The 24,069-nt window shown below is 34.6% G+C and overlaps 1 protein-coding gene across 3 annotated transcripts in view; it reads right to left on the bottom strand.

Annotated features, from left to right (window-relative positions):
- FAM126A (family with sequence similarity 126, member A) overlaps nucleotides 1–24,069 on the bottom strand; it is a 73,613-nt gene that overhangs the window by 5,109 nt on the left and 44,435 nt on the right. Inside the window, exons 4-11 of one of the 3 annotated variants that reach the window (XM_005872287.2) lie at nucleotides 23,337–23,516; nucleotides 22,181–22,261; nucleotides 21,343–21,458; nucleotides 20,863–20,958; nucleotides 14,249–14,365; nucleotides 12,595–12,682; nucleotides 11,620–11,779; nucleotides 289–584 (exon numbers count right to left, since the gene is read on the bottom strand). In XM_005872287.2, coding sequence (XP_005872349.1) covers nucleotides 316–584; nucleotides 11,620–11,779; nucleotides 12,595–12,682; nucleotides 14,249–14,365; nucleotides 20,863–20,958; nucleotides 21,343–21,458; nucleotides 22,181–22,261; nucleotides 23,337–23,516 — 1,107 coding nt within the window. In that variant the 3' untranslated portion in view covers nucleotides 289–315. The remainder of the gene's footprint in view (nucleotides 1–288; nucleotides 585–11,619; nucleotides 11,780–12,594; nucleotides 12,683–14,248; nucleotides 14,366–20,862; nucleotides 20,959–21,342; nucleotides 21,459–22,180; nucleotides 22,262–23,336; nucleotides 23,517–24,069) is intronic. The other 2 variants (XM_005872288.2, XM_014544635.1) reach the window with 2 other exon arrangements.

The raw sequence follows: 24,069 nt of genomic DNA, 5'->3' as shown, positions 1-24,069 counted from the left end.
TATATATATTAACCTTCATATCAACGATGGCAAAAATACAAAGAAATAAATAACTTGGATCTCGAAACATAAGCAGAAAATTATTTTGGAAGCAATTTTCTGCCTCAGTTTTCATAACAATTTAACTCAGAGAATATATAGGTATAACCATTCCAAAGAGCATTAAGAGTCATTGAGAAATTATGGTGCATAATTCATGCATTTTGATTATTAGATGACATGCAAAACTGTTGTGACTGTACAACTGTTGCTTAAAACATGCAGCAGTGGCCCTTTTCCATGAGATACCTTGGAGTGCAGCTATAAAGTGCTGTGCTAAAACTGCACTCTGCCAGGTGAGTTTATTCCATCCTCCATCAGTTTTCTTACAGATTTTTGCCTCCTGATCTCTGGCAAGCCTTTGCTTTCAGTTCTAGGATCTGTGGCTGTTTCCTGCACACCCTGTATATGCTGAGCATCAATCTCTCCTAGTGTTCTGCCTTTTTCCCCATTCCCGGTTCTCTCTCCGGCCACATTTGTGACACTAATCTCAGGAATGACAAGGATGCCCAATTCAGTAGTATCATTATTGTTGTCAGGTTGCTCTAGAATTGAAGATGATAAGACAAAATGATGGCTGAAAACAAAACAAAATAAAAATGCAAAACAAGAAAAACAAAAGATCCAAAACAAAAACTGGACAACTGAATGTTACAAATCAAGTCAAATATTTGCACTGCAGAAATTTCCATAATTTACAATACTGATGGCACTGGAGACAATAAGTTCATATTGTTTTAAATGACAATGAAGAAACTCACAAAGCATCAATACATGTTCTGCATTTTTTCACACACATATTTGACATGGACTATGAAACAGAAATTTTTTATAAATCAAACGGGATTTCTATTGTTTTAAGATAATAGTATGACCACTTGAACCTATTTATAAAGCCTTGGGCAAATATTCAAGGATATACAGCCAAAACTCTAGCTTTTGTCAACAAAAGAAACCAAGGCACTTAGGAATTCCTTTTTGTACACTTAAAATTCTATTTTTTATTAGATTACATTAAAGCTGACTTCATAAATCACAATATTGGAAAAATGCTCATTCACTTATGATATCATGGTTAATAACACTACAGGTATAGTTTTTGTCTCACATACCAATCATCTTTTATATTAGTAAATATTAATGCAGCTGTGATATAACATTCCACAAATTTAGGCCATCTTGTAACAGTTCATTACTAAGCTGGAAAAAAGTAAAAATGGATTTGGAAAAACAAATTGTGTGTTGGTCCTTTATTCTTGAAAATGGCCATTGCAATCAAAACAAAGAAATGAACCTCCTAACTAGTTTATACTTGTAGACATTTTATTCTTTTTGTCTTAAATCACAAAGGCATGATTTTATTTAAAGTAGTCAAGGAAATATCTCTAAGAAATAGAAAAAAAAGTAGCCTATGTCTACCATGGGCCAGTAATGAAAATTAAAGTTCAAAACAACATAAAACTATGTAAAACATTTTATACTCTTAAAAAAAATGTAGACCACAAATCTGCTTGAGAGACATTACATATTACTTTCAAATGCTTTTCATGATAAGATCATAATGTTCCCACTGATGGTGCTAAAGCATGTGAAACAGTAACAGGTAGTAAAAAAATGGAGGCCAGAGCCACATATTCCTAAACTTTGGATCCTGACCTTTATGGCGCGTTGGTATCAGCTGGGCATCTTGAAGAACTACTGATGCCTGGCTCTCACATGAGACATTCTTATTTAATTAGTATAAGCTATGATCTGGGCACTGGGATTTTTAAAAGCTTCCAGGTAACTAATGTGCAGCAAAGTTTGGAAACCACAGTTCTATTCTGATCTTTCACATTTTGAAAACTTAAAAGTTATTATGGATGCACTGGGTAGCCCATACCCAGCACAATATGCACTTCTGGAGGGCCTCAAACCTTCATGTTGCCCTGGGCTGGCTAGCCAGTGTGCTGGTATAATTTCCCATTTACCTAGTGGCTCAGAAAAATTTGACTGAAGGTTCTCTAAATGAAATTTTTATTTCCTGAACAGACCAAAGCATGTTAGTAAGGTAGCATCACACTGCAGCTTCTGGGTGTCCCTACAACACAGGTTTAATGAGAATAGAAAGTTCCAACCAAGCCTATCCCCCATTACTAACAGCTGTGTTCAAGTCAGGGCAAGTAAAATCTTAGTGAGGTAAATGCCAGAGGACCCTACAACTGAGAGTAAAATCACAACGACACTGTTGGGAGACAGCCAAGACTTGTCTATTTACACTGTAGAAGCAGTTTCACAGATCTATTAAAGGGACCATCAATCCAAAAAATCATAAACTATGGAAATTATCCAGACATAACAAAGCCAATACATATTAACACAACAAAATTTTTAAAAATAAGCATAGGTGGCCTAACAGAATAGAAAATACTACTATTTGCCTCGAATGGCACTAAATCATTTTTTGAGAGTGTTCACATAATATTATTCAATTATATCCTCAAAACAATGTGTTCTAGTGAGCCTCTGAAGTAGGCAATTTACTTCAAACTCCCATTTGCAGACAAGAAAACTGAAGTTCAGAAAGAGCCACAAAACTATTCGGTGGGGAGCTAAACAGCAAAATCTTTTGACCTCAAATACTATAAATTCTTACTCTTCAATTCATTAAAATCAAATCGAGTTAAATGTTCTCTGACATCCTTCAATTAAGTTTAACTTATTTGCTAGATTCCTAGTCATTTCATAGAAAGCAACTGTGGTGAAAATTTAGAATTCTGCAAGCAAAACTATAAAATGACAAGAATAATAATATAAAGCAGCACTAGGCACCTGGATTGCTAATCACATTTCCTGTGATAGTGGTGAAGTTCTGCAGCCCAAGAAGCATAATATTAAAAATTTTTAAACATGAAATTAGGTGGCAAGAAGAAAACATAAAACATATGATTTTTCACAAGCACAAATCTTTAATTAATATATGCATATTATCTGGTAAAAATGGAAAAATTTTAACTGCTTAGTAAAGTAAATTCATAAAAAGAAAAGCAGAAAACTGTAAAGAGCCAGAAACAACAGAAATATAATTCTCAGGAAAATTACAGAATAAAGATAATTACACAATTCCAATAAACATTTGTTACATGATATTGCTCTCCATTATTTTTCTAAGATCTTCTACAAAGCTTTGTGACCCAATCTCCCTACATACACCTTCTTACTGGTCTCACTGTTCCCTAAGCCTGGAATGCTCCTCACTTGACCATCCCATCAATATTCCCCATATTTCATATACCCTTCTCCCTACTTCTTAGCACTTTATCACTCTCTAACCTATAATTATTTATCTTGTCTACTAGATGTAAGTTCTATGAGGGCAAGGATTTTTGCCTGGTCAGTGCTGTATATACTCAGCACCCGGGAAAGTAGTTTGCATATAGTAGGTGCCCAATAAATATTTGTTTGATGAACTAAAAAAATTTCCTGTTATAAGGTAAAATTATTAGAATAAATAAAACATGCAGAAGACATGAGAAAAGTAGGCTAGGAATGTGTTACTTAAATTTGGAAAAGGAAAAATAATATATAGCTGATATTAGTAAGAATTTTTTAGCTGACAGAGAAAGGCAAAGGCTCTTTGCTTTGGAAAAGTGAAGTCGCCATCTCTAAATGTAAGTTTAGTAAAATACACAGATAATAGGGGGGTGAGGGCATGTGCTGGGGGGTGGGAGGTGGTGATGGATGGGGAGAGGTCAATGGGGAGAAAGGAGACATATGTAATACTATATGTAAATCTTTAAACAAAAACAAAACAAACAAAAAACCTGGAGGGGAAAAAAAAGATTTTTAAAAATCTATAGTTCATTTATTATGTCATCCATAGGATAACATACATACCTAAAAAGAGGCAGTTAATCCTTTCTTTAAGAAAATTATAGATATGTTTTAAGGGAATATAAATGCATAAGAAAACAGAATCTGTTTAAAAGCCCAGAACTTAAAAATCTATGCAAAAGGTGTCATGATTGTTCTATAACTATAAAAGCAATACTTACATTTGACTTCAAATAATTCGAAAAGTTCAAAAAAGGTCCAAAGAGAAACTTCTCAGAGAATATTTTATTTGTATACTCTCTATAAATAGGTAACCTTCTCTCCATATTCAGAAATGAGGAGAGTTAAAGAATACTTTTAGTGGACATTTCCAAATTGGATCTCAAAGGCACTCAAATAATTTCTCCCTACAAAATTTCTTCTGGCTTTGAGGGGGGGAAAGGTGAAACAAATTGCAAACATTATTAAAACTGATCACGAAAAGCTGTGATTTCTCCTGTGTAATGTTATAATCCCAAATATCAACTTCATTATATAACTCATGAAACTCTTTATCCCAACTTTAGCCTTTATATTTTAAAGGCTTCCCTATTTACTAAAAGTAATCATTTAAATTAAGGAACAATATATTTCTTCATAGAATTCACACAGCTTTGTACTCAGACTGCTTTATGAATCTAAAGTAATCTGGTTATAACCAAAGGCACTTACAAAATTTATCAGCAAAAACAAATAAAATAAGCTGAAGCTTAAAAAAATTAATCCCTAACTTAACTGTCTACATCGTACAATTTTGACATTAATTATTTAAAGTATTTTAGAGTAAACCCCAAAGAAATTCATATACATTTATTTATAATTTATAGGATATAAATATTTAAAATGTCATAACATATCTAAACAACTTCATAACCCTTAGTCCAATCAGTTTAAGTTTATAATTTATCTTATTCAATGGAATAAAATGCTATTTATATTCATTAAGTTATTCATTGCAGTGTTATCTATAATAGCAAAAAATTAGAAACAAATCATTTAACAAATTAAGGGAATAGTTAAGTAAATGATGGAATATCAACTCTATGTGGTATTATGTAGCCATTAAAATAAATGGAGCTATTAGGAAGACTTGGGAAAATTTTTTGTTAACTAAGCAAAAGCAAATTTTTTAAAGATAATATTTTTAAATTTTAAAAGAGCACAATTATGAAAAATATATACACATATGAAAAAAATTAAAAGTATAACTCTTTAAATACTGGAATTATAAGTGAATACCCTTCTACCCAGTTTACTATCATGTTGTTATACTGTTTTTCAATACAATGAGAAAAGAAGGAATAAATTGCTGTCTATATTACAAATTTACCATTCATTCACTCATTCATGCATTCAACTACTACTTATTGAGCACCTACTATGTGCCAAACATTGTTTTAGCCTGTGGGGACACAATGGTCAACCAGATAAAGACACTGCCTTCACAGAATTTACACCGTAGAGTGGGAATTAAGTAAACAAGACTATTTTAGATAATGGAAATAGCATAGCAATAAAGAAAATGAGAATAATGGGAAAGTAAGCAGAGTGCTAGGGGAGAAAGTTTACTTTAGATGGGTGACCTGGGAAACTCTCTTTGAGGAAGGGATATTTGAGTTGATATCTGAATGATGATACACAAAACAATATGAAGGAAGTGTGCAATCTGGCACTTTTTCATCATTTAAATTTCAGCTCAAATATCCCAAATGGCTAATAAAATGCCCCTAAGGCAGAAATGGCTTAGTATGTTGAAGGGTTAGAAGGAAGGGTGACAGTAGTCTACAAATGAGGTCAAAGCAGTGGTAGGTAAGACATATCACTAGGGCTACCTGTGACATAGTACAGAGCTTAGATATCTTTCAGATTACAAAGGGCAGACATTGACAGGTACACAGATAAACTATTTGGATACTTTATTGGCATTTTTTAAACAGGAGAAGTCACATTTGTGTAACACAAAATAATGAGGATGAAGTGTGTCTTAGGTTAGAAAGAACAACACCATAACAATTCACAGCCTGGGCCAATAATTTGCAAGGCATGTTAAAGGAAAGTGAATCTGCCATAGAAACACAGAATTAGGTCCTGGCAGTTAAAGGACTACACTATGAGCAAGTACACAAAGACTAAGAAATCTGGCTCTTGAAGCCAAAGGTAGACTTTCCAAATACGAAAGGAGCAGTACACAGAAAAATGCCATCTAAATGATTTGTTTATAGACACATTGGTTAGGAGCTATACCAGTTTCCTTAATAAAGAAGAGTCAAGTCTTTTTTTTAATTTTTATTTTTTATTGATCTTAGAGAAAGGAAGGAAGAGGGATGGGGAAGAGAGAGAGAGAGAGAGAGAGAGAGAGAGAGAGATCGATGTGATAGAAAAACATCTATCAATTGCCTCCCGCACATGCCCCGACCAGGGATAGAACCCACAACCTGGGTATATGCCCTGAACTAGAATCAAACCTGCAACCTTTTGGTGTATGGGATGACGTTCCAACCAACTGAGTCACACAGGCCAGTGCAAGAGTCAAGTCTTTAGTTTTTGTTGCATATATAGTAAATGATACAATTCTCCTTCCTGAGGTAGATTCAGTCACTCTCAATAACTTTTGTCATCTTTATTAAGTCTCAAGTTTTTTTTTTAAAAAAAATCCCTTCAAGAATTGCAACATGGATGCTGCTGGACCAGGTGAATCCTTCATGATGATTAAAGATCCTCATAACCAGACAGACCAAAAACAGGTAAGCAACATCTATTGTAAAACTATCTATAAAAGCTTATTTCATCCTCTGTGTGCAGTGTGCAACAAATGCTCCTAAAAGGGGGGTTGGGAGGATGGTGCAGTGCTCAATAATAAGTAACAATAAATAACTTCATAAACGACAGCAAGAATTACATATGACCTCCTTAGTAAAAAATATAAATCAATAATTTACAAACGAGTGTGTTTGCCTAAGACCAATATCTATAAAATATTTTACTTATCTGTATAGACAATTACTTTACTTTTACCTAGACATAGCCTAAGAGTTTTTTGTTTTCTTCTAAAGTTGGCTAAGCCAGAATTCTTTCCTCTTTAAACCTAATGTTCATATGCAGAAATTGTACCACCATGATATTTTAGCTCTTTGGTTAATAGGTCCCTTTTCTTTTAGTCATCTAATATTTCCTAATATTTTATTTTGTCCTTCATGAGTATAAAGTTCCATATCAAGAATGCCAGTTAAAATTCATGCAATGCTATCTTTGGCCAGAAGGAAATGCTTATTTTTGGTCTAAATGTTTTATCATCTATATTGGGAAAGGAAAATTTGTTCCTCAAATAGCATTTTAGAATCTGATAATAATGGGGCTTCTCAAAATTATACTAAAATATTTAAACCTTTTTAAAACTGCTAGTTTTCCTAAATTTTATTAATAAGTATAGACAACTTTTAAGTTAAAAACATAAGCTTTATACATTTCTAATTGCAGATGTAAAATTCCAATCGCCAATTCTTTAAAGTTTGCTACTTAGGGGTTTAAAATGATCATTTCTGCATTTTTCAAAATGCTTTTATAACTATTAGCAACTTTGTTTCCACTAAATGATTTTCTCATAAAATCATAAAATCATATTTACAAAATAAATGTAGTTTCTATAGTCCTGAAGTACAGTATTCCATTATCTGACATTTATGTTACCATTAAATCAGGATTTTTTAGAATGTTATTTTAATACTTGTTTTCTCGATTAATCCCCACTTATCATGAAAATAGGAGAGATTCAACTTGTATATCTCATTTATGCAAACAGGTAGGTATCAATAATAAAAAGAAATAATAAACCAGATCCTTTCAATTTTTTTAAAAAGAAAAAGTGGTACATTTACAATGGCATATTATTCAGCCATAAAAAAGAAGGAAATCCTATATGACAACATGGATATACCTTGAGGGAATTATGCCAAGTGAAACAAGGTGTCAGACACAGAAAGATAACTCCCATATGATCTTACTTATATGTGAAATCTAAACAAAGAAAAAACCAAATTCATAGATACAGTGAACAGATTGGTGGTTGGGGAGCACTGGGGGGTATGGGTGAAAGTGGTCCACTGGTGAATAGGTACAAACATATATATCTCTTATATAATAAAAGGGTAATATGCAAATTGACCCTAACAGCAGAATGACCAGTCGCTATGATGCACACTGACCACCAGGGGGCAGACGCTCAATGCAGGAGCTGCCCCCTGGTGGTCAGTGTGCTCCCACAGGGGGAGCTCTGCTCAGCCACAAGCAGGCTCCTGGGCTGCCAGAGGGATGTCTGACTGCCAGCTTAGGCCCAGTCCTCCGGGGAGCGGGACTAAGCAGGCAGGTGGACATCCTCCAAGGGGTCCCAGACTGTGAGAGGGTGCAGGCCAGGCTGAGGGACCCCCCTGAGTGCATGAATTTTCGTGCACTGGGTCTCTAGTATATATATAAAGAAAGTCCTAGGGATGTAATGCACATGTACAGCATGGCGGCTATATTAATAAAACTGTATTTTATATTTGAAAGTTGCTACAAGAGTAGATCTGAAAATTGTCATCACAAGAAAAAAACATGTGTAACTATGTGCGGCAATGAATGTTCACTCGGTATGTTGTGGTGACCATTTCGCATATATACAAATATTGAATCATGTTGTGAACCTGGAACTAATATAATTTTACATACCAATTATATCTCAATTAAAAAAATAAATAAAAGAAAAAAAGATTAAAAAGGGGGAAGAAACTCAAGGAAAGGGGATTAAAGGAGCCAACTGCTTTCTTCTTTCCCAGTAGTAACAAAGAAAGAGGCAAGGAGAAAAAGACTCTTCCTTAAAGTTCATGCTTCTCCTCCCTTCTTCTCCCCCAATCCTAATCTCGTAGGCTTATAGTTGGATATTCCATGTCCCTACTGTGTGATACAGTTCAGAGTCTGGGAAGATATACCTCTTCCTGGAAGGTTTGGTGTGGTAAGGGAGTAGTATGGATATAAGTGAAATAGGAAATGCATTAGAGTTCCATCAAATAAACTCTAAATGTGTTTTCACACAGTCATAAACTAAACCTACAGTCTGTAGTACTCTGCTTCAGAAACATTAAGGGATGAAAAGGCTTATGTGGGTCACTCTGGAATTTACAAGCCCTTTAGCATTGTTTCTGCAAAAAATAATGTATAAATAAATCAAATTTTATTGTAATTCATATGTAATTTATATATGAATGTAATATAATAAATATAATTTATACATACATAAATTTAAGTATCCATTTATAACTTGAGAATTATTTATATATGTAAGAACTAGAGCAAAGATATTTTATCGTCCCTATAAGAAGCCAGTGTCAGCCCTAGCCGGTTTGGCTCACTGGATAGAGCGTCAGCCTAGGGACTGAAGGGTCCCAGGTTCGATTCCAGTCAAGGGCATGTACCTTGGTTGCAGGCACATTCCCAGTAGGAGGTGTGCAGGAGGCAGCTGATCGATGCTTCTCTCTCATTGATGTTTCTAACTCTCTATCCCTCTCCTTTCCTCTCTGTAAAAAATCAATAAAATATATATATTTTAAAAATTTTTTTAAAAAAGAAGCCAGTGTCAGCTAAAGAGCCCAGAATAATAAGGTGTTCAAGCAGGAATCAGGACTACAAAAATGGAAAACAGAAAAGTTTTTAATTCAGCAAAACAAGGTAACAATGAAAAATATTGCTGTAAAAAGGAGAGCCAAGGCTACACTAAAAAATAGGAGAATGCAACCTACCTGTAGAGATAAATAAGGACCTTAGACTAGGAATACTTTAGAGTCCATTGGATAAAGGGAACTCACACTACAGAAGTGGAAAACAAGACTGAGCTATATTCTGTATCTGCTCCATTCAGCTGACTTCTTTTTATAGTTCATTCTCTTACTAAATCCTCATCTGTGACTTTTTTGTTACCATAAACAGGAGTGTTAGAGTTGTGAAGGTTGAATAAGTATAAGGGAATAGATGATAAGGAAGGTTATTTTAATGAAGCTGTAGCCCTAAGTGCCAACTACCCAAGTGGAGGCCAAAATGTAATCTGGAAAATATGTAAGTACCTAATAGATACAATATACCTCAAGCAGTCTTTTCTCGTTTTGGTAATTTATTCCTTTAAAATTATTTCTGGAAAAATGCCTTCTATTTTATTGCAGGGTGCACATCTTATTCTGTTAAATGCATGCATGGACACATCCACACACCTTCTCTTTCTCTCATACACACACACACAAATACAATTGAGCTTAAATATTTTACATTTTTAACTGAAGGACCCATATTTTTCTTCCTAATTCCCAATATGCCCACTTAAATAGCAAGAAAGGAAAGTAAACAAAGGAATTAAAATTCATTCTTACATTTCCTAAAGTGGTATTTTGGGAGCCATTATGTCCACAATGACCCATATGATCTGGTTCATTGCATCTGTGCCTATATTCACCTATTTATGCCCAAACAAAACACTGATCTCTAAGGTACTACCATATCTAATTAAATGACTTTATACCTATAATCTAGTTCCATTCAGTAACATAATTTTCACTGAAGAAACTGAAGTATCTGTTTGTTTTAAATAGTAACGATTTGCCTTCCTAATGGCAAACATTACCATCGTTTTAATGCCTTCCTAAAGGACCTTCAAGAACTGTCACACTACTTTTAAAGAGAAAAAGATTCATAGCGATCATTGATTAAGCTGGAAATTTTCATCATTATTCTTTATTTGACATACCATCTCCTAGTTTCCCTGAGAAAGAACAATGACAACTTTTCTCATCATCAACTTTCTATTTCACCATAAATAATTTCATTCTTCTCACATTTGCATTTCTCTAGAGAGACCCTAGAGACAAATATAACTAAATATACCAAAAGGAGCTAACATTTTTATCAATTTATAGGAAGAAGAAAATAGAGAACTGATTTTGCTTGACTCCTAATCAATGTTTGCTTAGGGCAAAGAAGTGGCTTTTTGCTTCCCACTCTATTATTACCTTCTGAGAAAGGTGACACTGATATTTACACAGATATTTGCCACTACAATAACTTCTAGGTAGAAGGGGAGTTATAAAAATAAGAAATTAAATAAGAAATAATTAATTATAAGAGAAGAGAAATAGAAAGCATCGAGAAGGCCATGGTGAATAAAATGAACTTCCAATAGAATTTTCAAATAATAAAACGAAACGGTCAAGGAGGAATATTAAACAGATAATCTTTGAAGAAAATTAACTTCCAGAAAACAGAAATGTCTAGAGTTGCATCAATACTATGGCATCCTTTACAGGAAATCCAGAAGAAAATGTTAGTCGTTCTACTTCAATATGCAAGTGTACCTGCTAGAAAGTTGAGAAATCAGAAACATTAAGAAATATTTGCAAGTAATTGTGAATAGAAACTCAAAATGTATGAATAATTTTTAAATGTATTTTTCTACTTTTCTCTCTATGGAAATATAATTTTAAAACCAACACAATATTTAAATAAATTTTCATTCATGAATGTAACATAAGGGGCTCTATTTTCCTTATTGCCTGTCACTCATGGACAATAAATTAGAAATTAAAAGTGACCCAATAACTCTTTCTTCCATGCCACTATGATACTGTTTACTAAAGCCAGGAGTTACAGTACAGAGAAAAATGTGATAGACTCAACAATCCTCTAATGTGTAGAGTTTTTTTTATTTCTTACCATGTCTTTTCCACCGATGACCTCTTATTGACATGCTGGTTACTGCATTTCTTGATATTCTAGAGGAAGTTGGTGTGATTTCAACTTGAATACACCTTGTACCCTCCTTACTAGATTTCATGGCACCATGAGGCAACGAAGCCTTTATTGCATTAGCAACCTAAGAAGGAAACATATAGTTTAAGATTGGTATTAAAAAATAAAAATGTATTATTACACCTTAGATAAAACAAGATGTTAAATTTTAACACGTTTTTAAAAAGAATACTTTCACTAAGGTATTTCCTATAAGATAATATATAAATCCTCTGGAATAAAGAGTAAGAGCTCAGAAGAAAACTTATAGTTAAATATGATATGTAAGTGATGAAATTTCAAAAGATTAAATTATATTTCCAAATACCTAATGCTAACTAATAAGTGTAGTTCTAGCATGTTAAGGAGAATCCTATATAATAAAAGGCTAATATATGCAAATCAACCAGTCGCTGTGATGCACACTGACCACCAGGGGGCAGACGCTCAATGCAGGAGCTGCCCCCTGGTGGTCAGTGCACTCCCACAGAAGCTAAGCTAAGGGCTGGCGAGTGCAGCGGCGGTGGCTGGAGCCTTTCCTGCCTCTGCAGCAGTGCTAAAGCCTTCAGTCGGACATTCCCCGAAGGCTCCTGGGCTGTGAGAGGGCGCAGGCTGGGCTGAGGGACCACCCCCCCTCCAAAGTGCACAAATTTTGTGCACTGGGCCTCTAGTATTCTTATAAGTTAAAAAAAGACTATTTATCAGGTATCCAAGAAGTTAGCCAAATGAAATGGTCAAATTTTATTATATGTGTACCTTTTCAAATAAAAAATTTTCCTAGTATAACAGGAACATGAATCACTGAGTATTAATGACATATGAATGGCTACTCTTCAATTTATAGTTCTAATTTGAGAATTTTTAAATTTAAAAAATTGCATAAATAAATGAGGCACTTACCAGCAATGGCTCTGGATATAATTCTAACTGGGCTCTGTAAATAATATCATCCAATGCTTTTTCAGCTAGATCCCATTCTCCATTATAACTATAAAATTAAATAAATAAAATATAATTATTTTAAATTAATTCTATATACTTGAACAAAATACAATGAAAAACTATCTTTACTGAGGAAAATAATTGGTCAGATTAGCACATTGCTTAGCATTATACTCTCCTTAAATACATATTTTTAAATCTTTGAATTCCTTTCAATTGTATCTGAAAGCCAATTAATGGAAAAGAATATTTTATAGATGTACATTTCTTCTCTAAAGATATTATATCTACAGATATAAAAATAAGCCAGGCAACCTCAAAGCATTTTATACTTTCAAAGCAAGTCAGAACATAGTAAATTATATACCTTAGAATAATGTTCAGAACACTTTATGGTTAAATTATTCTGTTAACTCCCACGGTTTTTAAAAATATTTTTAATCCTCACCCGAGGATATTTTTTCCATTGATTTTCAGAGAGAGTGGAAGACAGAGAGAAACATCAATGTGAGAGAAACACATCGATTGGTTGCCTCCTGCATGCACCCTGACCAGGGCCTGGGCTGGGGAGGAGCCTGCAACCAAGGTACATGCCCTTGACCGTAATCAAACCTGGGACCCTTTAGTCCCCAGGCCAACGCTCTTATCCACTGAGTCAAACTGTGGCTAGGGCTTCCACGGTTTTTAATGAGAATCTATAACTACTGTGGCTTACAATATCCTAAGTGGTTACTTCTTTGTATTTTGGTAGTCATTTAGAAGTGTACGTGATGTATGTTGCAAATATTAGCAATATATCAGGAAAAAAGTGTGTGTGAGTATAATGGGACAATATTAAAGGTCTAACCCAGGGGTTAACTTTTTCTTAAAGGACTAGATTATGAATATTTTTGGCTTGTCAAAATACAGTCTCTACTCAATTCTGTCACTATAGCACAAAAGCAGCCATAGATAACACACACACACACACACACACACACACACACACACACACACACAATTTTTTTTGAAGCAGGCAGCAGTCCAGATTTGGCCCAAAGATCATAAATTCTGCCTCATTCATGAGGTTTATAATCTACTAACTGAATAACTGAATACTATATTCAGTTAAAGTACCAACTGAATATAATAAAAAATATAGTAAGATATGTGTAATAAGAGAATTACCAAGTAAAATACTAGTATCTATGGCATTAAGGCTGAGCATCAATATTAGAAACTAATAACACATTATTTGTGATCAAAGAGGCTTTAAAATGTTTTTTAAGAGTTAAAATTTCTAGAATGGAAAAAGATATTCACTGGGGGAAAAAAGCTATTTGAAAATTACAGCAAAAAGTAATGAAAAAAGGAACTGTGCATATATTTAGGTGTTGCTAATTTTCATTCTGTTCTTAAATTTAAAAAAATGAAGTGTTTTAGTTGGATGCAAATTCTTCAGAACATTAAAAGACATTTGAAATAAAACTATTATCAAGATCTTGATTGATATTCTTTCACAAATATATGCCAATTATTTTTCTATTGAGATAAGTATATAATAACAATAAAACAACAAACTATAATTTTCCAAAAAGATAAAATGTTTACTTTGTATATAAAATAAACTTACAAAGCAAAATAAATCCCTGTTAACATCTGCACCATGAATTCTGAAGAAACTGGTATCCTGCTACTTACACCTTTGTATTTTCTTACATGTTGTCTGGGATATCCACAAACACAGATTCTAGAAAGACCAAAATAAAAATATTTGTAAAATTGGTAAAATTTTAGGTAATTTATTTTTTAACATTTACAAGCCAACAGTATACTGGGTATGCTCGCTTCTCTAAACAAAAGAATCTTTCCAAACAGAATATTTGTCTGTAACATTTTCCTAAGCAAATTAGATTGGGGGAAAAAATGCATAAAGCTAGAGGGGTGTTAATATGTAGTAAGTGAACCATATTCTCAGAGTTGATTCACTAATTTTGATCAATTATTAATAATTTTTAGTCACTGTAAAACCTAGTACATGGACTCAGCACTCTCTCTCTCTCTCTCTCTATATATATATATAAAATAGAGAAATATGCTAATTAACCGGGACGCCGTAAAAGGTCGACTGGACAGAAGGAGGTTGCCTGTGCAGCGTCGGGGGGCGGGGTGGCAGGGGCCTCCGCGCCTGCGCTGCGGGAGGGCCTGATCAGCAATGGCTGTGGCTGCTTCAAGGGCCGGAGAGGGAGTGGGCAGCGCCGCGTAATTTCAAATCGCGCGCTGGGCTCCTAGTTTATCATAAAAAAATTCTTTTATTTTAATATATATATATGTATATATATATATTTAAATATACTTTATTATTTTTTACAGAGAGGAAGGGAGAGGGATAGAGAGTTTGAAACATCAATGAGAGAGAAATATCGATCAGCTGCCTCCTGCACACCCCGTCCTGGGGATGTGCCCGCAACCAAGGTACATGCCCTTGACCGGAATCGAACCTGGGACACTTGAGTCCGCAGGCCGACGCCCTATCCACTGAGCCAAACCGGTCAGGGCTATTTTAATATATTTTTATTGATATCAGGGAGGAAGGGAGAAGGAGAGAGAGACAGAAACATCAATGACGAGAGAGAAACATTGATCAGCTGCCTGCTGCACTCCCCCCACTGGGGATCGAGCCCACAACCCGGGCATGTGCCCTGACCAGGAATCAAACCATGACCTTCTGGTTCATAGGTGACACTCAAACACTGAGCCACGCCATCTGGGCGCTGACAAAATTCTTGACACAAACTGCAGGCTTAAAAAAATACTCTAAAATGACATTCAAACAACATACAGTACATACCTTAATAAACTAAAGATAGATTGAAATTTTTAATGTCAAAAACCATAAGAGAAATAAAATAAGCAAATAGTTACATATTCTTTGAATGCCTAAATATGACAACAAAGGTAGATTCCTAAAGAAAGATCAATATATTTTTACCAAAAATTGTTAAAGGAATAAAAGTAAGTATTTATTTATTTATTTTGGTTCTTTACTTTTTTTTATCTTTAATTTCTTTATTGGTTAAGGTATTATATATGTGTCCTCATCCCCCCATTAACTGCCCTCCCCCGGGAAGTATTTATTATAGTGAAGAATATTTAAGGTGTACTAAAGTTAAGAAGTACTTAATATAATGAATAGGAAGCCAGCTAAAGTCCAACACAGCGGACCAGTAATAAATCATTCAGACAATACTATGAAACAATTAAACATGACGTGTGGTTTTTTTTGGTGTGTGTGTATTTTTTTAGTGAAAGCAGTTTTATTACAGAAAAGCTCCCTGCTACAGGGAGGGGACCCAAGCAGGTTGCCCTGATGTTTTGAAAGTCTACTTAAATAACAGAGAAAAACTACAAAACCACGCATGTATCTTAATCTGTATAAAAAGATCATATACAAAGTCTTAGAGTTATCTCTGGGCTGTGGTATTATAGATGTATTTTCTTCCTTTTTTTTTTTTTTAAAATCCTCACCCAAGGATGCGTTAGTTTTTTAAATTGATTTTTTTTTTTGAGAGAGAGAAACATCAATGTGAGAGAAAAAGAGCGATCAGATGCTTCCTCTGCACCCCAAACAGGGATCAAACCCAAAATCTTTTTGGTATATAGTATGATACTCCAACCAACTGAGCCACCCAACCAGGGTAATGTACCTTCTTTTTGATTTATTGTAGAGGCCCGGTGCACAAAAATTAATGCACTCGGGGGGTGGGGGGGTGTCCCTCAGCCTGGCCTGTGCCCTCTCACAGTCTGGGACCCCTCAGGGGATGTCCATCTGCCGGCTTAGGTCCGCTCCCCAGGAGATTGGGCCTAAGCTGGCAGTCAGACATCCCTCTCACAGTCCTGGAGCCCTCAGGGGATGTCCAACTAGGTGGGCCTAAACTGGCAATTGGACATCCTTAGCGCTGTCGCGGAGACAGGAGAGGCTCCCGCCACCGCCGCTGTGCCCGCCAACCATGAGCCCAGCTTCTGGCTGAGCGGCGCTCCCCCTGTGGAAGCACACTGACTACCAGGGGCAGCTCCTGCACTGAGTGACTGCCCCATGGTGGTCAGTGCACATCATTAGCGACCGGTCGTTTTGCAGTTCAGTCTATTTACATATTAGCCTTTTATTATATAGGATGTATTTTCTACATTTTCTATAATCAGCATGCACTGCTTTTTAAAAAAAAGTAAGTTTTCATTTTCTTTTTTTTATTGATTTTAGAGAGGAAGGGGGAGGGAGAGAGAGATAGAAACATCAATGATGAGAGAGAATCATTGATCAGCTGCCTCCTGCAAACCCCCTACTAGAGATCAAGCTTGCAACCTTGGCATGTGCCCTTGACTGGAATCGAACTCAGGACCCTTCAGTCCGTAGGCTGATGCTCTCTATCCACTAAGCCAAACCAGCTAGGGCTTTATTTTCAATAAAACAGAAAAGAACTGTTTTCTCATAATGTGCTGTGGTTGATATAATACAACCGTTACTTAATATAGTACCAATCAATAGATTGTAATGACTTACTCCCTTCCCCCCATGCAATTACTACCTGGAACTTAGTATTTCCTCCAATCCAGGAATCTAAACTTTTACTTAAATATGCTCAAGTATACCATAGACCATTTCAAAAATATACTCACGAGGGTATCATTAATTCAAAGCAACTTTAAAGAGTAAGTATAAATTCATTTGATATTGAGAGGATCTTAAAATTCTTTAGAACCATGGGTAAAAGGGAGCAGGGATACTTATGGACTGAATGCTTGTGTCCCCCTCAAATTCATGTTGAAGCCCTAATCCCCCAATATGGTAATATTTGGAGGTGGGGCCCTTGGGAGTAACTAGGTTTAGATAAAGTTATGAAAGTGAGGCACCCACCATAGGATTAGTGCCCTTAGCAGAAGAGGAAGAGAGACCAGAGGTCTCTTCCATGTGAAGGCACAGTGAGAAGGCAGTAGCCTGCAAGCCAGCAAGATGGCCTTCACCAGGAACCAAATCTACTGGCACCTTGACCTTCAATCTGCCAGACTCCACAACTGTGAGAAATAAATGTCTATAAATGCCACTCAGTCTATAGTATTTTGTTTCAGCAGCCTGAGATGACTAAGACAGAAACTGAAAAAATTTAGCTGGAGATGAAATAAAACCAACTTAAATGTTGTTTGCTGTTACAAAAACTTATATCCAAACTAAAATAGATTCCTCTAACTCTTATTATCTAAAAAAACAAACTTAGAACCATCTTACTTTCTTATACCTTACACTTTTATGGTATATGTGGAAGTAAATAACAGAGAAGCAATATATGAAAGATAGAATTTTTTCAATTTATTTATTCATTCAGTAAATACTTATCAAAGATTTGTATTGTGTCATACACTAGGGATATAGTTGAAAGCTATAGCACCCACAGGGAGTCACAATTTAACCATGAAGACTGTGTAGTAAACAAATATTTCAATGAATAAGTTACAGAAATAATAAAAGGAGAGAGTGGAAAACTCTAGTGGAAGAAGTAGAAAGTCAGAGATAGCTTCCCAGAAAGCTATTCCTTTGGTCTACCATAATTTATTTAACCAACCTAGTGGCTCATATTAACTTATTTAACTTTTTTTTTCTTTTTTAATCCTCACCCAAAGACTACCATAATTTATTTAACCAACCCAGAGTCTTGAAGAAAAAAGGATGAAATAGCATGACATCAAGTAGCCTGGGGAAATTTTAGTAGGATAGAATGCTAGGACGCTAGAAAATAACAGAAAAGCTAAATAGGGGTCAGATCACAGAGTATGTTATACCCTGCTAGGCTTTATCAAGTAGGCAATGAGAAGCAACTAAAGGTCTTGTTTTAAACAAGGGAGTGACATGATCAGCTTGGTCTTTCAATTATATCACACAGGTAGTATTGGAAGAGTTCACTGAAACAGGAGAAGAGAGTGTCAAAATATCCCACAAGTGAGATGAAGTAATCCAAACTAAAGGAGTAAGGGTGGAGTCACATCTGGGAAGTAAAATTGAATAGGAGTATATGATTATTTCTACACTAGTGTGGATAGCAGTCTGGATGGTAGTGTCATTAAATGAACTTGGACAAATAAGACATACTGTTTTAGAAGATGCTAAGTTTCGGATATATGGTATAGATGTCTTTATCTATATCTGTAGCTGCATTCCTGAGCCCTACTATCTAAGACACTGCTCCAGAGTAGAAGCTGGGCTTTGTAGTCTGCTTTAAGGTCTAAAGGTGAAAGTTGCTGCATCAAGTCACTCCTTAAACTAGTTTTTCTGAAGTGTTGGTCCTTATTCTCATTTTAGTCCATAACAAAGTTTTACTAGACCATAGTGAAATGAGAAACAAAGAAAGCTAAACATCCCACTTTTAATTTATAAATTATTGTCCTTCCCTCCTACTCTCCCTGCTTTTTGATATTAAAATAGTCTCAGTTTTGTTAAATAATGTTGACGGTAGATATTTATAACATCACTTGGCAAGATAAAAAGTTGGCAACACTACGTAGATATTCTACCTGCTCCATCTTTGTTAAAAATTTTACAGATCTTGTAAAATTCAGAAGTCTGGGCACCTGTGACTTTAAAGGATTTAAAACAAGAAACATATTAGAAAAACTCAGTAAGTAGGAAAGATGGCACATTGGTATCATCTTTCAACGTCTAGGAAATATAATTATGCTAATTTAGGAATCATCTGACTCTCCAATTCTCTTATCTTCTCTTACAGGCCTCTTGCTTTATTACCAACCTTCTCCCTCTGGTCCTGTACAGTTTTATATCTTATTCAGTATCAATTTCTGATTTTCTGTTTGGTTCGTTTTTATTTGATTTCTAAGTATTGCTTTATGCACCCTCCCTTTTATTAATTTTCAAAGTTACATTTTCTAAATAAGTCCCCCAAATTTAAATTATTCTACAAGTTTCTTAATTCTCTATTATCTCTATTTACTTGAATTACCAAAGGCATTTTCTATATCTTTTTGTTTTGGTTTGTTGTTTATTTGTTTTTTAAAGGTAACATGTTCATCACAGCACAGCAAATTTAGAAAAGGACAGAAAATCACATAGGAAAACATTAAAATAAACCATAATTCTACCAATCAGAAATAACTATTATCATATTTTAAATCAATGCTAGAATCATAGCATATACAATATATCAGTAAATACCTTTTTAAATCACAATTTTAAAATGTTTGCATAGTATACCTAAGGACTACCATAATTTATTTAACCAACCTAGTGGCTAAATTTTTTTAAACAAGGAACGCTTAAAAACTGTATCTCTTACTTATTTCTTGGTACCAAATTAGAGCACAACAGAAATAAAAAATAATTTTCTTCAAGCAAATAAAACAGAAACAACCACATGCCAAATACTGAAAGATCATAATAGCTCCATCCTTTTAATTATATAATATTATTTTTTTCTGGTGAAATATTCCATTGAATTGCTATTCAACATTAGCTTCTTTATTGTATTTTTTGTGACTATAATAACTTTCCATGTGTTGGCTAGGCTGAACTTCATATTAACTTATTTTTCCCATTTTTAATCCTCACCCAAGGATATTTTTCATTGATTTTCAGAGAGAGTGGAAGAGAGAGGGAAAGACAAATAGAAACTTTGATGTGAGAGAGGCACATCAATTGGTTGCCTCCTACACGCACCCCAACCAGGGCCCAGGCCAGGGAGAAGCCTGCAACTGAGATATGTTCCCTTGGCCAGAATCAAACCTGGGCCCCTTTGGTCCGTAGGCTGACGCTCTATCTACTGAGCCAAACCAGCTAGGGCATCTTATTTAACATTTTAAATACCCCTAACTGGTGTGGCTCAGTTGGCTGGAGCGTCATCCGTACACCAAAATGTGGTGGGTTCAATTTCCTGTCAGGGCACATACCAAGGTTGCCAGTTTGATCCCTGGTTGGGGCGCATGTGGGAGGCAACTGATCAATGTTCAATTCCGTCATGGCACATACCGAGGTTGCGGCTTTGATCCCTGGTTGAGAGGCAACTGATCAATGTTTCTTTCTCACATTGATGTTTCTTTCTCTCTCTCCCCTACCTTCTCTCTCAAATCAATAAAAAAAGTTTTAAACAAATAATAAAATAAAACAAAAATAACTTAGATATATAACAAACTAGCAACCCTAGATTCATATATTTCAATATTAAAAACATTTAAATTTTAATTTACCTTGAACAAATCTGACACAATGATTGAAGAGAAACACTGGGCATATAGGTTAAGGCAGCATTGTAACACAACAAAAGGAATGTCAACACTTCAAACCTAAAGATAAACCAAAAGAATATTTACAAATCTTTAAAATTTTAAGTCAACCATAATTAAATTAAGCAGGCATTGGGGAGAGGTATGTTACAGAATAAACCTATACAAAATACTCACAACAATAATAATACAGAACTCCAAAAAGAAAAAAGAAGACTTCCCAAGTAACAGTCACATGAAAATTATCTTAAAAATTCGATGTTTCCAATGACATCTAAAGCAAAGTATAAGTGGCAAATCGGGACTATGTTTTATCTCTTGTACAATGACTCAATATTTTTAAAAAATTGTTATACACAACTCATTAATCATTATTTATAAACCTACTGAAATAATGTTTTTAATCAGTGTGGTAGTAGTGTAGGTTATGTCTCTACAGCATACCTGTTCTGTGCTGTCAGCATCTCCCTTTGGGGGTGAGGTCCACTGTATACAACTTTTGACAAACCATGCTGGGATAGTGCACTCTCAGTCAGAGCCATGGACCCAATGCTGGAAGGCTAAAAAAAGGACATTTGAATAAAGAAGAAATAAAAACCCTTTTGTTAAAAATGTGATACTTAGAATACATATACCACTAAGAATAATTGCCATGAAATCATATATCTTAAAAACATTCAGACTGTCTACTAAATTTTCTGCTTAAAGAATAACTAACAACTGCCCTAACTGATTTGGCTCAGTGGATAGAGCGTCAGCCTGCGGACTCAAGGGTCCCAGGTTCGATTCCGGTCAAGGGCATGTGCCTTGGTTGCGGGCACATCCCCAGTGGGGAGTGTGCAGGAGGCAGCTGATCGATGTTTCTCTCTCATTGATGTTTCAAACTCTCTATCCCTCTCCCTTCCTCTCTGTAAAAAATCAAATTTTTTTTTTAAAAAGAATAACTAACAACCAAACTACAAATAGAAATAATAGTTAAACTTCAAAAATTCTGCCATGAAAATACATAATTGCTACCAAAAAAAATAGACTAGTCTTATCCATTGGAAGAAGAGAAAAATATTTCAAAATGAATACTTTAAATAGATTTCTTAAGAATCAGATTTTAGAGTTTAATGATTTTGAGTTCTCATTTCAAATTTGAAAACAGCAAATACTTTAGTGTTTTATAATTACAGTACTAATAAATTGATCAAAAACTTTGTCTCAATAACCAGACCCCAATTTATAGTAACTTCAAATCTTAGCAATAATAAGCATACTTTGATAAAATGCCACTTACTTCATGATATACAGATGGCTTGGATAAAGATGGAATCGTAAAACTCAATACTTTGCTATGTCCCTGTTTGTCAACTATTTCCTACAAAAGTAAAAGAAAGTATATTAAAATATTTATGTTTTGCATATAAATTTAAAAGTTAAATTTAAATTGTTAAAGTATGACCTGAAAAGAATTTTAAAGTCAACTGAAATCTTTAATTATGATAATCCATCATAAATTATTCAGAAATACTTGGAGTTAACCTTCCACTTTTGAAATATAAGTAATATAATACTCTGGTTTCTCTTCAGGTCGCATAAATCTTTCTCCTTTTAAAATATAACTAACATAAAAAAATTAAATATAAGTAACATAATTTTAAGGCTGGCTGACATATAGATATAGTCTTAATAGTCATTAATTTTTTTCATGTAAAAAGTTACATTTTCTAAATCAATTGACACAGTTATGAAATATGTCAAAAAAAAGTTCTTACTTTTTTTTTCCATTTTAAAAAGTAGAAACCTTAAGTATCTAGAATGTCATACTAATTAATATAAAAACACTACTAGTAATTCAAACTATATGTTAAATCAATGTTATAAACTCTGGAGACGGTCCAAATTTTACAGAACTATTAGTGGTAGATGTTAGACTAAATTTTTTCTCCTAAACTTTTTGTGAAGGTCACAAACAATTTATAGACAATGGGTTTTAAGATTAAAAACTTTAAAATTCAATAATTATATTTTCAGATACCTCTACAAAAGAAATGGTCTTATTTTCAGTCTTCAGTCAATCCCAAAAGAGTTATTTACATAACTAGAGGCCCGGTGCACAATATTCGTGCACAGGTAGGGTCCCTAGGCCTGGTGGTCAGCGTACATCATAGCAAGCGATTGAACTCCTGATGGAACTCCCGCGGGGACACTTTGCATATTAGCTATATATATGTGTGTGTGTGTGTGTGTGTGTGTGTGTGTATTATATGTATGCCCATATAGACCTCAACCTCATAAAGTTATGTTTGGAAGAATGAGCTGAATCATTTGATGTACAAAAAAACAAATATTAGCTTTACAAACATGAAAAGTAGTTGCTATTTGCTTTTGCTGAAAATGTTATGCATTTGCTTTTGCCAAAACACATTTTGTTAACCACATTAAATACAAACCAAATTGTAAACCCCTAGAAGAAGAGCTTCAATGCATCCACTGCTGTGCACATTTCTGCTGGCTGAGACGGCAAGGTAGCACCAAATCAGTTCTGGAAGAAACTGCAGTGTAAATCGAAGTAACTGCTCCTCTCCACTGCGATAGAATTCAAAGAGCTGGTGACAGACAGGTTCTAGCAACTGGAAGAGGGCAAAATGTTAATTCAAAGATTGGATTGTATTTGAAAGACACTGATATATAAAATATAAAAGTTTTTCCTTGATTGGTAATTGCTGAAATATATAAAAGTGTTTCCCATTTTTTTAGGGTGGGGGGCAAAACTACTCATTGCTAAACTATTTAGTAAAACGTTGAACTCTAGTGGAAGGCTAAAGCAAAGCAAGTGTATATAGAAGTACTTCATAAACTTTAAAATATTTTATAACTAAGGTAGCATTGTTAGTAAAACCATATCTTTTTAATTTCTTAAAATACCTAGGATGTAAATAGTTTCTCCTTAATATCTTTAATACCCTTTCTTTCTAATTAAAAATAAAAATGCCAATCTACACTAATAAAAGAGAAACCTGGTAATTAGCATACGACCGCTACCCTTCCCATTGGCTAATCAGCATATCCTTATGCAAATTAACTGTCAGCCAAGATGGCGGCTGGCAGCCATGCACTGAAGCGAACAGGGAGGCTTGCTTGCTCCAGTGACTGCGGACTCCAACGTTCCCCGCCTAACTTGCC

This window comes from Myotis brandtii, unplaced genomic scaffold (genome assembly GCF_000412655.1).
Source record: "Myotis brandtii unplaced genomic scaffold, ASM41265v1 scaffold374, whole genome shotgun sequence".
NCBI lineage: Eukaryota > Metazoa > Chordata > Mammalia > Chiroptera > Vespertilionidae > Myotis > Myotis brandtii.
The sequence above is the reverse complement of the archived record's forward strand: the minus strand, read 5'-3'. Positions and strand labels throughout refer to the sequence as shown.